Raw genomic sequence first — 15830 nt, forward strand, 5'->3', positions numbered from 1 at the left:
TGGACTTGTCTGTCCCAACCTTGTCATGTTTCATGAATTTTAACTGGTATTTACTCTACCATTCCTGATGTTTCATATTCATAATGTTGTTTGACATTCTGATTCTGATTCTCCAATACACCTAATTTCTATTTCTTGTCCCAGCCTACGCATTTTTTTCCATATTTCTCATTCCAGTCTGAATACCAGACTCTTTTTTTTTTTTTTCCAGGATTTATTCTACCTGAAAGGCAAAGTTACAGAGAGAGGAAGGGAGAGACAGAGAGAGAGCTCCCATCCACTGGTTCAACACCCCCAAATGGCCACTGGGGTAGACTGACACCAGATGGCAGGAGCTTCTTCCAGGTTCACGTGGGTACAGGGGCCCAAGCATTTGGGCCAGCCCCTGATGCTTTCCCAGACACATAAGCAGGGAGCTGAATCGGAAGAGGTGCAGCAGAGAATCAAACTGGCTCCTGCCCATTTGGGATGCCTGCATAGCAGGTGGCAACCTAACCTGCTGTGCCACAGCGCCAGCCCCAAATACCAGACTTTGAAACATGAATTGCAGGCTGGTACTGTTACATGGTAGGCTAAACCTCTGTCTGCAGTTCCAGCATCTCATATGGGCACCAATTCATGTCCCGGCTGCTCCTCTTCTGATCCAGCTCTCTGCTGTGGCCTGGAGAAGCAGTGTAAGATGGCCCAAGTGTTTGGGCCATGTGGGAGACCCAGAAGAAGCTTCTGGCTCCTGGCTTCAGATTGGCCCAGCCCCAGCCATCCAGACCATTTGGGGACTAAACCAATGGATGGAAGACCTCACTCCTCCGTCTCTCCCTCTCTGTCCATAACTCTGCCTCTCAAATAAATAAATAAAATCTTAAAAAAAAAAAAAACTTCAGTTGCTTGGTAGTTTGGTTCTGATATTGCTGATTTTGCATCATGTCCCTTGCCAAGTTGTCTCTTCCACAATAATTCCCTCGGAGGAGTCATTACCCCTTTTACATATAATTTTCCATTTTGGTTGAACTGGCCTGCCTACACAGTGAGGTTCCCAAGTGAAAGTGTGGATGGCATTAACTGGACAGATGTCCTCCAAGGTAGTGACTGCATGTGGCAAATTGTTCATATTAATGGAATAATTGCTGCACTTTGTCACACTTGATTGAGCAACAGATAGCTAAGACTTAATAAGTTTACCATTTGAGGTTGGAATCTGCTGTTAAGTACTTGTCTCATTTAATATTTTCTATTACCTCCAATAATCATTTACTGTATGATAACTATAGGAACCTAATTGCCATAACAATAAGGCAAAGTATCCATTGGAAATCAGTAAGAAAACTATGAAAATTATAAATATATTTTGTCTAAAGAATAGTATTTGATGATTATTTAATAAATCTCTTTGTTATTTTTTGTGATAAAACCAAGGCACACTTAAGTGACCTGACTTGTACTTGGTCTTAAAACTAGGTAGAAGGGGCTGCTGCCATGACACAGTAGGTTAGGTTAATCCTCCACCTGTGGCACCAGCATCCCATATGGGCGCCAGTTCCAGTCCTGGCTGCTCCTCTTCAATACAGCTCTCTTCTATGGCCTGGGAAGGCAATAGAAGGTGACCCAGGTACTTGAACCCCTGCATCCACATGGGAGACCTGGAAGAAGCTCCTGGCTTTGGCTTGGGCCAGTCCAGGCCATTTGCAGGGTGAACCAGCGGATGAAAGATCTCTGTCTCTCCCACTCTCTGTGTAACTCTGCCTTTCAAATAAATTTTAAAGTCTTTTCTAAAAGCTCATGGAAAATCATGTTATGAAAAGAATCATAGAGATTTCAAAAAATTTTTGCACCAATTATTTTTTAATTTTTGAGGCAGAGAAACACAGAGGCCCCATTCATTGGTTCACACTCCAGATGATTTCAGTGGCCAAGACTGGGCCACACTGAAAAGCTGGGAGCCAGACACTTAATCCAGGTGTCCCATATGGGTGGCAGGGACCCAACCACTTAAGCATCACTGCTGCCTTCCAGAGTATGCATTAGCAGGAAGCTAGAATTGGGAGAGGACCTGGAACTCAAATTCAAGCACTCCAAAATCAGATTCAGGTTTCTTAACTGCTGGTTTAACCATAAAGCCACCTGCCCACCTCAATAAACTTATTTCTAATTCTACTTCCTGGAAACTTTTGCATGGATGGTAGGATACTGCACTCATAGATTTATACCTAGCTTTTACCGTTTAAAAGTATGTAAGAAATTATTCTATGTAATAATTTTCTCCTTAATATTTATTATAATAGAATTTTTAAAAAATATTTATTTGTTTATTTGAAAGAGTTACACAGAGAGAGAGAGAGAGAGAGAGGTCTTTCATCTGCTGGTTCACTCCCAAATTGGCCACAATAGCCAGAGCTGGACTGATTGGAAGCCAGGAACCAGGAGCCTCTTCCAGGTCTCCCATGCAGGGGCAGGGGCCCAAGGACTTGGACCATCCTCCACTGGCCTCCCAGGGCATAGCAGAGAGCTGGATTGGAAGTGGAACAGCCGAGAACTCGAACCAGAGCCTACATGTGATGCCAGCACTGCAGGCAGCAGCTTTACCCGCTACGCCACAGCACTGGCCCCTAAAATTTGTTCTTTTCTAAGAGCTGCATAATATCCACTTATGGGATAATTTATTTAATCCATCTCTTAATGATAGTTATTTGTTTCTAGATTTTTTTCATTTTTGTTTCTCATTGCAAATAATGCTCAGTGAATATTTTAGATATCTCTGCATACGTACATTGCCAATTTATAGCATGAATTACTAGAAATGGAATTGTTTATTCATATAATATGTGCGTTTTTAAAAATTTTTGTAGGTATTAGAGAAAATCACTTTCTAACTTATATTCCAGCCAAGAATATGAAAATACCTATATCTGTACTCTTTGCCACACAGTTTGTTTCCATTCATTTTTGTAAATCTTTGCTACCCTGGAAAGTGAAAATAGTATCTCGTGATTTTAATTTGCATTTCTTTATTAATGTGGAAGATTGAGAATCTTTCCCTGAATTTGAAAGCTATTAGTATATTATTGCCTTTTTTCTGTAATCCATTGAACTCTTTTTTTTTTTTTTTTTTTTTTTTTTGAGAGGCAGAGTGGATGATAGTGAGAGAGAGAGACAGAGAGAAAGGTCTTCCTTTTGCCGTTGGTTCACCCTCCAATGGTCGCCACGCTGGCGCACTGTGGCCGGCGCATCGCGCTGATCCAAAGCCAGGAGCCAGGTGCTTCTCCTGGTCTCCTATGGGGTGCAGGACCCAAGCACTTGGGCCATCCTCCACTGCCTTCCCGGGCCACAGCAGAGAGCTGGCCTGGAAGTGGGACAACAGGGACAGAATCCAGCACCCCGACCGGGACTAGAACCCGATGTGCCGGCGCCGCTAGGTGGAGGATTAGCCTATTGAGCCGCAGCGCCAGCCCCATTGAACTCTTAATTTATGAGGATTCTAGGATTCTTATTGTAAATAGTAGCAACCAGCTCACCAGCTCAAGCTTAAAAGGGAAATTCATTACAAGAACACAAAGGTCAGTGACCTGTAAAACTCAAAAAGCCTGGACAGGATACTGAAAAGCCATCAGAAACCAAGCTGCACCTTCTCTTTGCCTCTTACCTGTGCTTTTATCTGCATGTCTGCATTGTTCTCTCAGCCTGGCTGAATATGGCCACTCATGAATTCTGGGCTTATGTATTATAATTTCAGTCACTCTGAAGGAATCTCTCCTCTTGGGAAGAGAGGATTGCTAATTGAGCCAGACAGCCTTCTCTCGACATTTACCTACAACCATGGGAGCCAGGATCATGTGGCAGAAATGTAATGACTATAAGCCTGAACCCATGCTAGGTTGAACAGATGCCCTGGTGACCTTTAACAGAAGGGTATCCTTTCTTCTTCTCCCTCTTCTTTTTCCTCCTCCTCCTCCTCCTCTTCTTCAATTTATTTATTTATTTGAAAGGTAAAGTCTGAAAGAGAGATCTTCTGTCCAATGGTTCACTTCCTAAATGGCCCCAGCAGGCAATGCTGGAATCTAGAACTGGGTCTCACATGTGGTGGCATGGACCCAAGCACTTGGGCCATTTTCTGCTGCTTTCACAGGCACATTAGCAGGAAGCTGGATCCGAAGCAGAGTAGCTGGGACTCCAACCAGCACTGTGATAAAAAAACTCAGGCATTGCAGGTGGCAGCTTGGCCTGCTGAGCCACAGCGATGGCCCCTTTTCTTTCTTAACTTGGGCAAAGCAGTGGTGGAGTATTTGTTTTTGAAGATGGATTTGTTTATTTGCAAGAGGTAGTACAGCAAGACATGGGGGGATTAGAGAGAGACCTTTTCCATCCACTGGTTGACTTCCCAGAAGGCCACAATGGCCAGGGCTGAACCAGGCCGAAGCCAGAGGCCAGAAGCCAGAAGCTTCTTCTGGGTCTTCCATGTGGGTACAGGGTTCCAAGCACTTGGGCCATCTTCTGCTGCTTTCCCAGGCCATTGGGAGGGAGCTGGATTGGAAGTGGTACAGCCACAACTTGAACCAGCACCCATATGGGATGCTGGCATTGTAGGCAGCGGTTCCACCTGCTATACCACAATACTGCCCCTGAGATGGAATAATTTATGTTAATAAGTACAGTTTTAGGAATATAGTGATTTTTCCCACCTCCACTTCCACCCCACCTCCTCCTTCCTCTCCCATTCCAATTCTCCATTAAGATTCATTTTCAATTAACTATTAGGGACAGATATAATATTAACTCTGAAAGACATATTATCTCATTTATCTTCTAGTCTTTGTGTCTTTATTTGCAGTAAGAAATGGAACTGTTAGGAGATTAGTTAAGTCAGTGTTCTCTTGCTTTGAGCAAGTCACTACTTGGAAAGTTGGAGGACTCAAAGCTTGTTTTCAAGGCATGGAATCCAAACAAAAGGAGTTAATAGATCTTTAAAACTTAGAGTCTAAGCTAGCATAAGTTCAAGAAGTCTCACTCTGCATAAAAATATTCTTGCCAAAGAACCAGACACATTCAAGTCAATTTAGCTAAGGTTCTCTCTCCGTTAAGCTATAATTTAAATGGACACAGCAAATATTTACTTCTGTGATTATCATTCTTTCATTCATGTTTTCATTTACTTACTGATTCTAGGGCTGACCAGTCCACTCTTCTGAAATATAGTTGTCTTAATTTATCTATTAATACATTGAGTTTGGTGATGTCAAATAGACTAGAGGGCCATTCTGTCTATCTCTTTAAGATTGAAAGCCTTCATATCTCATTTCTATATAATCTAGTGCCTTATGTTGATTTGATTATTTGATTTTCACATATTTTTTATTTCACATTTTTTAATATGGTGACTATGCTGTCATTAACATCTCCTTCTCCTTTCTGATCTCCTGGAAACACATTTCCTTTCCCATTGTGTGTTTTTAAAAATATATTAGGTTGAGGTGAGCATTGGGGCATAGCAGGTTAAGCCACTGCTTGGGACTCCCAGATCCCATCTCCTATATTAGGTGTGCCTAGGATTGAGTCCTGCCTCCATTTCAGCTTCCTCTAATGCACCTTGAAAGCAGCAGGTGATGGTTCAAGTATTTGGGTTCCTGCCACCATGTGGAAGACTCAGATGGAGTTCCTGGCTCCTGGCATCAGCCAAGCCCCCAGCTGTTGGAGGCATTTGGAGAGTAAACCAGTGAATGGGAGTTTCTTTCTCTGTCTCCTCCTCCGCACTCCCTCCCCTGCCCCCGTTGCCCTGTCAGTCTGCCTTTCAAATAAATAAATAGCTTTTAAAACCTAGGGAGATATCAAATGCGTGTGTGTGGGGCGGGTATATACAGGATCACTTCCCAACCTTTTTTTTTTTTTTTTTTTTTTTGACAGGCAGAGTGGACAGTGAGAGAGAGAGACAGAGAGAAAGGTCTTCCTTTGCTGTTGGTTCACCCTCCAATGGCCGCCGCGGCTGGCGCACCACGCTGATCCGATGGCAGGAGCCAGGTACTTATCCTGGTCTCCCATGGGGTGCAGGGCCCAAGCACTTGGGCCATCCTCCACTGCACTCCCTGGCCACAGCAGAGAGCTGGCCTGGAAGAGGGGCAGCAGGGACAGAAACCGGCGCCCCGACCGGGACTAGAACCCGGTGTGCCGGCCCGCAAGGCGGAGGATTAGCCTAGTGAGCTGCGGCGCCGGACCCCAACCCTTTTTGTTCATGAAAGTTCTTTGGGCAGTTTACCTGTCTGTGGCATATCTGGCATTAATTTATAAATAGGTCTGTGATTTCAGCCAGCAGTTCTTATATTTCACCTATTTTTAAAAGTATGTTTGGCAATTTGGTTATTTACTTCTTTATTTTTATTATTTGAAAAGCAGAGTTACAGAGAGGCAGAGAGAGAGAGAGAGGTCTTCTATCCGCTGGCTCACTCCAGAAATGGCCACAACAAGCTGGTGCTTGGCCGATGTGAAGCCAGGAGCCAGGAGCTTCTTCTGGGTCTCCCATGTGGGTGAAGGGGTCCAAGCCCTTGGGCCATATTCCACTGCTTTACAGGCCATAGTAGAGAGCTGGTTCAGAAGTGGAGCAGCTGGGCCTCAAACTGGAGCCCATATGGGATGCCTGCACTGCAGGCAGCAACTTTACCCACTACACCATAGCGCCAGCCCCCTATATTTCACTTTTGAGATCATTGATTGAGTATGATCATTATTACGTGCTTATTGATTTGATTGAGAATGTCCTCTGGGTTTATAATTACTTTACCTTTCACATAAATTAAACAGTTTGATCTTGTCTCAAGTTTATGATAAAAGAAAATGAATTTTTAAGAACATATGACCATTATAAAAAATAATTTGATTTTCATGCTTTCCTGGAAACAAATGAGACTTAATACTAAGAACAGCAAATATTTGTTATTTCATCATATCAGAATTTTAACTTTAGAGAATTGCTATAATAGATTAATACTCTAAAAATTATGAGTATCCAGAATTCTGTTCATCCTAGTCCATCATCTTGACTGCTTTCTGTTCTTAGGGCCATTGTCATCTATAGCAACCTATTTCCTTTAAGACAACTCCCTTTCTGAGATAATTTATTTTCCCAGCTCAAGAAATAGCCAGGAGTGGGCATTATAGCATAATGGGTTAAGCCACGGCTTGGATTGCCTATATCCCTTATCAGAGTACCTGGGATACAGTACCAGCTCCACATCCAGTCTAGCTTCCTACTGATGCACCTGGGCGGCAACAGATAGTTGGGCCTGTGCCACCTGTATGGGAGACCTGATTTCTAACTTCTGCCTGCTGCTTGGCCCAGCCTTGGCTGTTAAAAGCATATCATAAATGAGCCAGAAGAAGGAATCTCACTTCCTCTCTCTCTCTCTCTCTGTTTCTCTCTCTCTCTCTCTCTATCTCTCTCTCCCTCTCTTCAACTTTCAAATAAATAATCTTTTCTAAAAAGAAAAGAAGTAACCATTTTATCTAGTCTCTGATGAGAACACCAGATTTAACCAATTAAGTTAAACGCTATTTGGTTGCAAATAGAACCTTCAATGTAGGCAAAACTACTAGTTTGCAAGTCCTTTCCGATAAATACACATCAAGTAACACTGAAGTGATCTTTAACTTAGTGGAACTGAATGTTTTAGGCATTAGCTTTTTGTGCAGTTTTCTTCTTCTTCTTCTAAGGTACAAAAAGCAAACAAGGGGCCAGTGTTGTTGTACAGGGGTTAAGCTGCCTTCTGTGATACCAGCATCCCATATGGACTCTACTTTGAGTCCCAGCTGCTCTACTTCTGATCCAGCTTCCTGCTAATGCCCCTGGGAAGGCAGCAGAAGATGCCACCCACATGGGAGACCCTGGCTTCAGCTTGGCCCACTCCCAATTGTTGTGGCTATTTGGGGAGTGAACCAGCAGATGGAAGATCAATCTCTGTCTCTTTCTTTTTAATTCTTCTTTCCAATAAATGAATGAATTTAAAAAAAAAAAAGACAAATAAGTTTAAGCAAAGGAAAAGCATAAATGAAATACTATAAAGAGTCTATAAAACAAAATTCTATAATATGTACAGTTACTCTGGATTTTATATTTAAAAATATAATTTGACCTCAGTGATAACATTTAGCAATTTCTGTTTTGATCAGCAAATAAGACTCTGAGGAATATCACACAGATTTATCTTAGAGGCACTAGGGCTTTTAAATGTTCATGAAAATGTGTATAAGAAAAAATTATGCATAGATTTCAAAAAATTCTTACATCCAACTAAACTATCTTTTCATTCCATTTTTTCCATGAACTTTTTGAAGAACCCTTTTATTTTAGGTGTGATTTTAGGAAATGATACTTCTATGGAAAGAATGGTACATAAATCAGTAGTTAAAGTGTTGGAATCCCGTTAATGTTTTACTTTATACGGGGTTAGAGTTATATAACTTGCTAGGTTTCTAAAAATAAATTGTATTGCATATGTGAACAAAATTCTTCTCCACAATATGTATTTCTGATTTTGTAATGGAAAAAGTATGCCTGGTGTGGAATAGGTGAATGACTCAGTTCGTTGAAATAGCTTTGAGTAAACGTAGCTGGATAGGGGAGTTCTGTTAAAGGAAACATAGCAATATTGTATGTTTTCCTTTGTTTCTATCATAATTGTGTGACTTTACACTGACTAAAACTACAAATCAGTACTCTGAAGTTTTTCTTCCCCTCTTCATTTAAGTAACAGAAGCCAGATTATCCTTGCTTTTCTTTAGGAGACATAAAATACAATTAGAAGACTTTTTCATTTAGCTTATATTTGTGAAAAAACATAAAAACTGAAGAATTTTAAAATTTTTAATCTGTCAAGCCTTATGAACAATAAAATCTTGGGTAAACTTTTGATTTTTCCTGTCTCTGTCCTATATTTGAATTACAAAATAAGAGAAACCAGTAGTTAATATAAACATTAAGATTTTTCTCATTGTCTTAAGAGCTTTTTTTTAAATTTTAATGTTTTAAGAATGTGTAATGATATAAAGTGGGGAGCCGCAGCCACCCTTTTGGTTTATTTTTCTAGACATATTTTTTAAACATAGTATTAAACATACCTTATATACAATATTTCATTTTGCTTTTTTCCTTTAACTTTTTTATTTGACAGATAGAGTTAGGCAGTAAGAGAGAGAGACAGAGAAAAAGGTCTTCTTCTGTTGGTTCACACCCCCAAATGGCCACTATGTGAGTGCAGGGACACAAGCACTTGGGCCATCCTCCACTGCCTTCCTGGGCCACAGCAGAGAGCGGGACTGGAAGAGGGGCAACCGGGACTAGAACCGGTGCCCAAGTGATATGCCGGCACCGCAGGCAGAGGATTAACCAAGTGAGCCATGAATTGAATTCTTTATTATAAACTCTTAGCATTTTTACTTGCTGTCCCAGATTTTTAACTATATTACCTTAATTTACATGATTTGTATTTTAAAAATTCTAAATAAATACATACACACACATACTTCTTTTTTTTAATTTATTCATTTATTTGGAGGGCAAAGTTACAGAGAGGCAGAGGCAGAGAGAGAGAGAGGTCTTCTGTCTACTGGTTCACTCCCCAAATGGCTTCAACTGTCAGGACTAGGCTGATTCAAAGCCAGGAGCCAGGAGCTTCTTCCGAGTCTCCCATATGGGTGCAGTGCCCAAGTCTTGGGCCATCTTCTGTTTTCCCAGGCTCATTAGCATGGAACTGGATCAGAAATGGAGCAGCTGGGATTCCAACTGTCGCCCATGTGACTTTTACCCACTACACCACAATGCTGGCCCCATATACACACTTCTTTAAAGGTGCTTCGATTATGAGTTAGTTTTTTAGAACTAGCAACCTGATGTGATGAAAATCAGTATTTTCCTCCAGTTATAAAAAGAGCATTATCTTACCTTAGGTAGTTATGTATGTCTGTTGCTTTAAGACTGCATTTGAGGCCAGCACCGCGGCTCACTAGGCTAATCCTCTGCCTTGCGGGCCAGCACACCGGGTTCTAGTCCCAGTCGGGGTGCTGGATTCTGTCCCTGTTGCCCCTCTTCCAGGCCAGCTCTCTGCTGTGGCCCGGGAGTGCAGCGGAGGATGGCCGTAGTGCTTGGGCCCTGCACCCCATGGGAGACCAGGATAAGTACCTGGCTTCTGCCATCGGATCAGCGCGGTGCGCCGGCCGCGGCGGCCATTGGAGGGTGAACCAACGGAAAAAGGAAGACCTTTCTCTCTGTCTCTCTCTCTCACTGTCCACTCTGCCTGTCATTTGAAAGGTACCCTTCATAAAACCAGGGTTTCAGTTGAGTCAGGTAGGATCTTTGGATTGCTTTACAATTTTCCAGTCAAAACCCATAGAGTAAGTAGCTGTAGATATTTTTGTGGAAGAATGATGTCGCTGACTCCCATATAAATGTTCTCAATGTACATAACTGCCAGTCTACACTATTTGCCACATATACAGGGAGTAAATTTAACTTTATAACAGTGTGTAGTTTGTTTTTAGGGTTTTCAACAATCTTGAGTATATTTTATTATTTATTTTTATCTGTGCATTCTTAAAATAATTATCTTAGGTCCACGGGCTATTCGGAGGTGATAGTTGTTGTTGGAGGCTGTGAACGAGTTGGAGGATTTAATCTTCCGTACACTGAGTGCTATGATCCTGTAACAGGAGAATGGAAGTCTTTGGCTAAGCTTCCAGAATTTACCAAATCAGAGTATGCGGTCTGTGCTCTAAGGAATGACATTCTTGTTTCAGGTAAATAAAGAATTATTATAGTAACCACTTTTAATTTGGACTTAGCTTGGCTGTTTGAAACAATAACAATGTCTTTAAAAAAATTGTGCATTATGAATATACCTACTTCAGTCAGCTCAGTTAATAAAGCAAATACAACCCTGAGTGACTGACTTTTTGCTCTTAAAAAATCATAACGTGATGCATAATGATTTACAAAATATCCACCAGAAAATACCTCTTAGCATAGCATAGTTTAAATGTTTTCATATGCATATAGAATGATACAATTTTTAAAACTTTTATCTCTTTGTCTTAAAGAACACAGTAGAGTATGCAGAGTCAGAAGTACTCATAGAATTAAGCATCTCTGATTTACTCTTGTTTTCTGAAATTCCCTCCAAAGGTTATAAAATAGAATTTTTAACTTGTTAACTTGAACTTCTTTGTGGTATATTATATGTGATATGTTACCTCTATAATCAGATAGACAATAAAATGATAGACTTACATAAAGTCTGGTCAGAAGTTGTTAATAGGTAAATAGAGTTACCAGCTTTGCAGATTATTATATTACTACTCATTGAACAATATAAGAACCTGTTGTCTATTTTCTATGACAGTGTACAGGATCTTTTTAAAATGCATGATTAAAAATAATAATTTTAGAATAATCTTGTTGTTTCGGTGCTTCTGTTATTTCCAAATTAACAACCTCATAATATTGTAATACTCACATTCTGTATTTTGTTATTTTGGGCTGGTAATTATTACTTACGAAGGTAAAAATTGGCAAAATTTAAATCTGCTTTGTAGAACTATTTCTGTTCAGCTTTAAGAGACTCATTTTTTCCATTTATTGAACTGAATTATCAAATTCTTGAATTGGATGTATAATTTCCATGTTTTCAAGACCTATGCCTGGTGGCATAGATCCCTTGGTGATAGATATGTGGTGATATGTTATGCATTGTTTTGCATGTACATTGTTTTGCATTTAAAGGTGGAAGAATCAATAGCCGTGATGTCTGGATTTATAACTCACAGTTGAATATTTGGATCAGAGTTGCCTCTCTAAATAAAGGCAGATGGCGTCACAAAATGGCTGTCCTCCTTGGTAAAGTAAGAGAACCACTTTTTTTAATTACTATTGCTCTGGTACATTTCCAAAATAAATACCACAGCTGAATCTTTGGTTTTACGCTCCCTCTGGCTATTTTGGATTCAAATTGTATTTCCTTCCATTTCTAACTTCCGTAGATAAGCTGAAGATATAAACAATGTGACACTGTACTTTTGAATGGTTATTTTGTTCTCTGAATTTGGAATTCATGGCAGTACAGAACATTTCTCTTCCCATGCATCATTCGAGTCCAAATGCCCAAAGAGAATTGGAAAGTAAAGGAGTTAGATCAAATACAAAAGCAGGCAAATGTCTAATCCAAGCAAATTTTTTTTTCCTTTTACTGACTGTCAGGCAGGGATTTATTTATCTAAAGTGATGTTATTTTTTCTTTTTTATCTGTACAAGTAGTTTGTACAAGCAGGGATAAAACAAATGTTAAAGTCAACAGCATTTTTTTAAAATGTATTGACTGCAGCTAATAAATATTGTAATATATATGTATTTATGCTATGAACCATGAACTGTCTTTAGGAACCTGAGAGAATCACCTACCTGTGGACTAGTGGTTTTCAAACTTTCTAGAAGCTTTTTAACTTTTTAAAAGGTAAATCTCTTATAAAAATCCATTACATAAAAGGCATAAAAACAAAGCAGTTGTGCCAAGGAGTAACTTGGAGTCTTTAGCCTCTTCTCTTTCTGTCAGCTACTCAAAGCCCCAGTTATTGAACAGCCTAAATGAAACCCATATACATATACTTGCTTGCACGCATTTCTCTGGTTCCCTGGCATCCCTTTCAGAAAGACTGCTGCCTTTAGGTCTCCCAGAAACACCAGTGAAAAAAACAAACCCTCCAGCTGTAACAGAGATCGTGGCCCAGAACTTTCCCTATCTCCCAGAGGTTTCTGGAAACCTCTATATTATAGGAAACAAGCTTCTCAGAACACTATTTAAAAGTTGTTGTTAAATCCCAAGGACCTTGAAATAGTGTCTGTTGGCTGTTGACAAGGCCAATGAAATAATGAGGACCTTGAGATATATATATCCAAAGACAAATGGAAATGATTGATGTGTCAAAACCTGTATATATTGGTGAACTCAGATTTATTTGAGAAATGTTAATATACTTAAAAGTATCAAGCTTGGTAGCACTAAATCAAGAATAAAAGCTATCGGCCGGCGCCGTGGCTCAATAGGCTAATCCTCCACCTTGCGGCGCCGGCACACCGGGTTCTAGTCCCGGTCGGGGCGCCGGATTCTGTCCCGGTTGCCCCTCTTCCAGGCCAGCTCTCTGCTATGGCCAGGGAGTGCAGTGGAGGATGGCCCAGGTGCTTGGGCCCTGCACCCCATGGGAGACCAGGAAAAGCACCTGGATCCTGGCTCCTGCCTTCGGATCAGCGCGGTGCACCGGCTGCAGCGGCGGCCATTGGAGGGTGAACCAACGGCAAGGGAAGACCTTTCTCTCTCTGTCTCTCTCTCTCTCACTGTCCACTCTGCCTGTCAAAAATAAAAAAAAAAAAAAAAAAAAGAATAAAAGCTATCATTCCTATCTTATACAACAAGGGCTCAATTCATGTAAACCATTATCCTAAAAGTAACATTATAATCTGTGTACAAACCTAAGAAATTATTTAAATTTATAAAAACTTTATATTAATGAAGCCTAAGATGGTTTAGAATTTTAGAGTGGAAAATATTTAATATAACTTTGTCAGGTTACCAAAAAAAGTGATTCCTGAAGTGGATCCACAGAAACTAATAAAGCATAAGCAACAGCTCAGAGATTCTTAGGACTTTTTATCTTGATCTTTATGATATATAAATTATATATGGGGTATTTATTAAAATTTGATACTCACATTATGTTATCGATAACTATTATTATCTACATTTTTAAAAGATTGATTGGTTGAGGAAAGGTAGAGTGACAGAGACAGAAGTCTTCTATCCTGACTCACTCCACAAGTTGCTGCAATAGCCAGGGTTGGGCCATGCAGAAGTTAGGAGATAGGAACTCCATCTAGGTCTTCCACTTGGGTTGCAGGAACTCCAGTTTGTAAACCATCATTTGCTGCTTCCCAGCCACATTAGCAGGAAGCTGGTTGGAAAGCAGAGTAGCTAGGATTGGAACTGGCAATGCAGGCGTCCCAGGCAGCAGTGGAATCCACTGCCCCACAACGCCAACCCTCTATATTTTTTAATTGAGGAAATAAATACTGATTCTCTGAGAAGATAAATTTGTCTTATAATACCTGGCAAAGCAAGATATAAACCCAGCTGACCTAACTTCAGAGCCTCTGTCCTTAATTACTACTACATTGTATGATAGATTCCATACCCCTTATTGTTGCATAGCCTTTTGTAAGTTATCTAACTTTGTGAGAAATGCATGTTAGAAATGACATTAGCAGGGCAGGCCTTGTGACATGCAGGTTAAGCTACCACTTGAGCTGCCCACATCCCATATTGGAGTGCTAGTTTGAGTCTAGCTACTCTGCTTCCAATCCAGCTCCTCGCTAATGTGCCTAGGAAGCAGCAGATGATGGCTTAAGTACTTGGACCCCTGCCACCCATGAGGGAGACATGCATGGAGTTTCTGGCATTTGGCTTTGGCCTGGCCCAGCTGCAACTGTTGCAGCTATTTGGAGAGTGAACCAGACATCTCTGTCTCTCCCTCTGTCTGTTATTCTGCCTTTCAAATGAATAAATAAATCTTCAGGGGAAAAAAGAAGAAATGGTGGTAGCTGCAATGGAAAATTGGAGGTGCACATGAAGATAAATTGTGGACAAATTTGAATGGTGAGGTAATGAAGTTTGTCCTTGATCTTTATTGTTGAATTACTATAAGGAATTAATAAAATGTTTTAGAAAATTAATCTGTCATTTTGAGAACACAAGAATGAGGTCCAGGAGGTTATTTGAGCAGAATAAAATAACATGCACCATGAAGTAGTGTAATGGCAATGGGAAACAACAGGAAGGCACAGATATGAGAGACACGGGGAAGAAGACTCAGTAGGAATTCCTTTTTTTTTTTTTTTTTTTAACTTATTGATTTGAGAGACAGAGTTATAGGCAGAGAGGGAGAGGCAGAGAGTGGGAAAGACAGAGAGAGAGAGGTCTTCCATCCACTGGTTTACTCCCCAAATGGCCACAATGTCAGGAGTTGGGCTGGCTGATCCAAAGCCAGGAGTGGGTGCAGGGTCCCAAGCACTCAGGCCATCTTCCTCTGCTTTCCCAGCCATAGCAGAATTAGATCAGAAGAGGAGCAGCTGGGACACAGAACAAACCAACACCCATATGAGATGCTGGTGCCACAAGCACCCATCCCAGGATTTCCTTTGTTACTGAGGGCAGAGTGGTAATGAGGTCCATTAAAAGAAATGTGAATGTTAAGCTGGAAAGCTTCGTTAGATTAAAAGTTTCTTGTATATTCCCTCATACTTAATGGATTATTCTGTATATAAATCATTTAGTAAATGTCTTACTGATTGGTTAATTTGCCCTACCCTCCTCAAATTTGTGAAAGGAAAATGTACATGAAAACTTTGAAATATAAGGAGTTTATTTTGTGTCAGGTGCTTTCCTAGACATTGTAGGGGCAAAGATAGGCCCTGTCTTCAAATAGTTCAATCTAGTAATGTTCACTAATATTTTAGTTTCATCGTTTAATACTCTGTAATTGAATCTTTCATCATCCATGAGTATGAACATTTAAACCTAATCATTTCATTTTCAACAAGAGCAATCTTTCTATCAAAGGGGTGGTGAAAACTGGTTCTTGTATGTGGAAAAAAGTAAACTGTTTCATGTATAAAGCACAATAAGGAAAATAGATATAGGTGGCATCGAATCTTATGCGGCATTTAAATTTCATGAGGGATTGCTATTAGGAAAAAAAATTGTCTTTAAAAGGCTCCATAGTGCTGGAGGTAGATGGGTGATTAAAAACAGTCA

The 15830-nt window shown here is 40.4% G+C and overlaps 1 protein-coding gene across 12 annotated transcripts in view; it reads left to right on the forward strand.

The window, feature by feature from the left end:
- Window positions 1-15830, forward strand: part of KLHL24 (kelch like family member 24) — a 51569-nt gene that overhangs the window by 22747 nt on the left and 12992 nt on the right. For all 12 annotated transcript variants that reach the window (XM_008266627.4, XM_051859176.2, XM_008266628.4 and 9 more), the window contains 2 exons: window positions 10586-10770; window positions 11753-11871. In XM_008266627.4, coding sequence (XP_008264849.1) covers window positions 10586-10770; window positions 11753-11871 — 304 coding nt within the window. The remainder of the gene's footprint in view (window positions 1-10585; window positions 10771-11752; window positions 11872-15830) is intronic.

The sequence above is a fragment of the Oryctolagus cuniculus genome, chromosome 4 (genome assembly GCF_964237555.1).
Source record: "Oryctolagus cuniculus chromosome 4, mOryCun1.1, whole genome shotgun sequence".
Taxonomy (NCBI): domain Eukaryota; kingdom Metazoa; phylum Chordata; class Mammalia; order Lagomorpha; family Leporidae; genus Oryctolagus; species Oryctolagus cuniculus.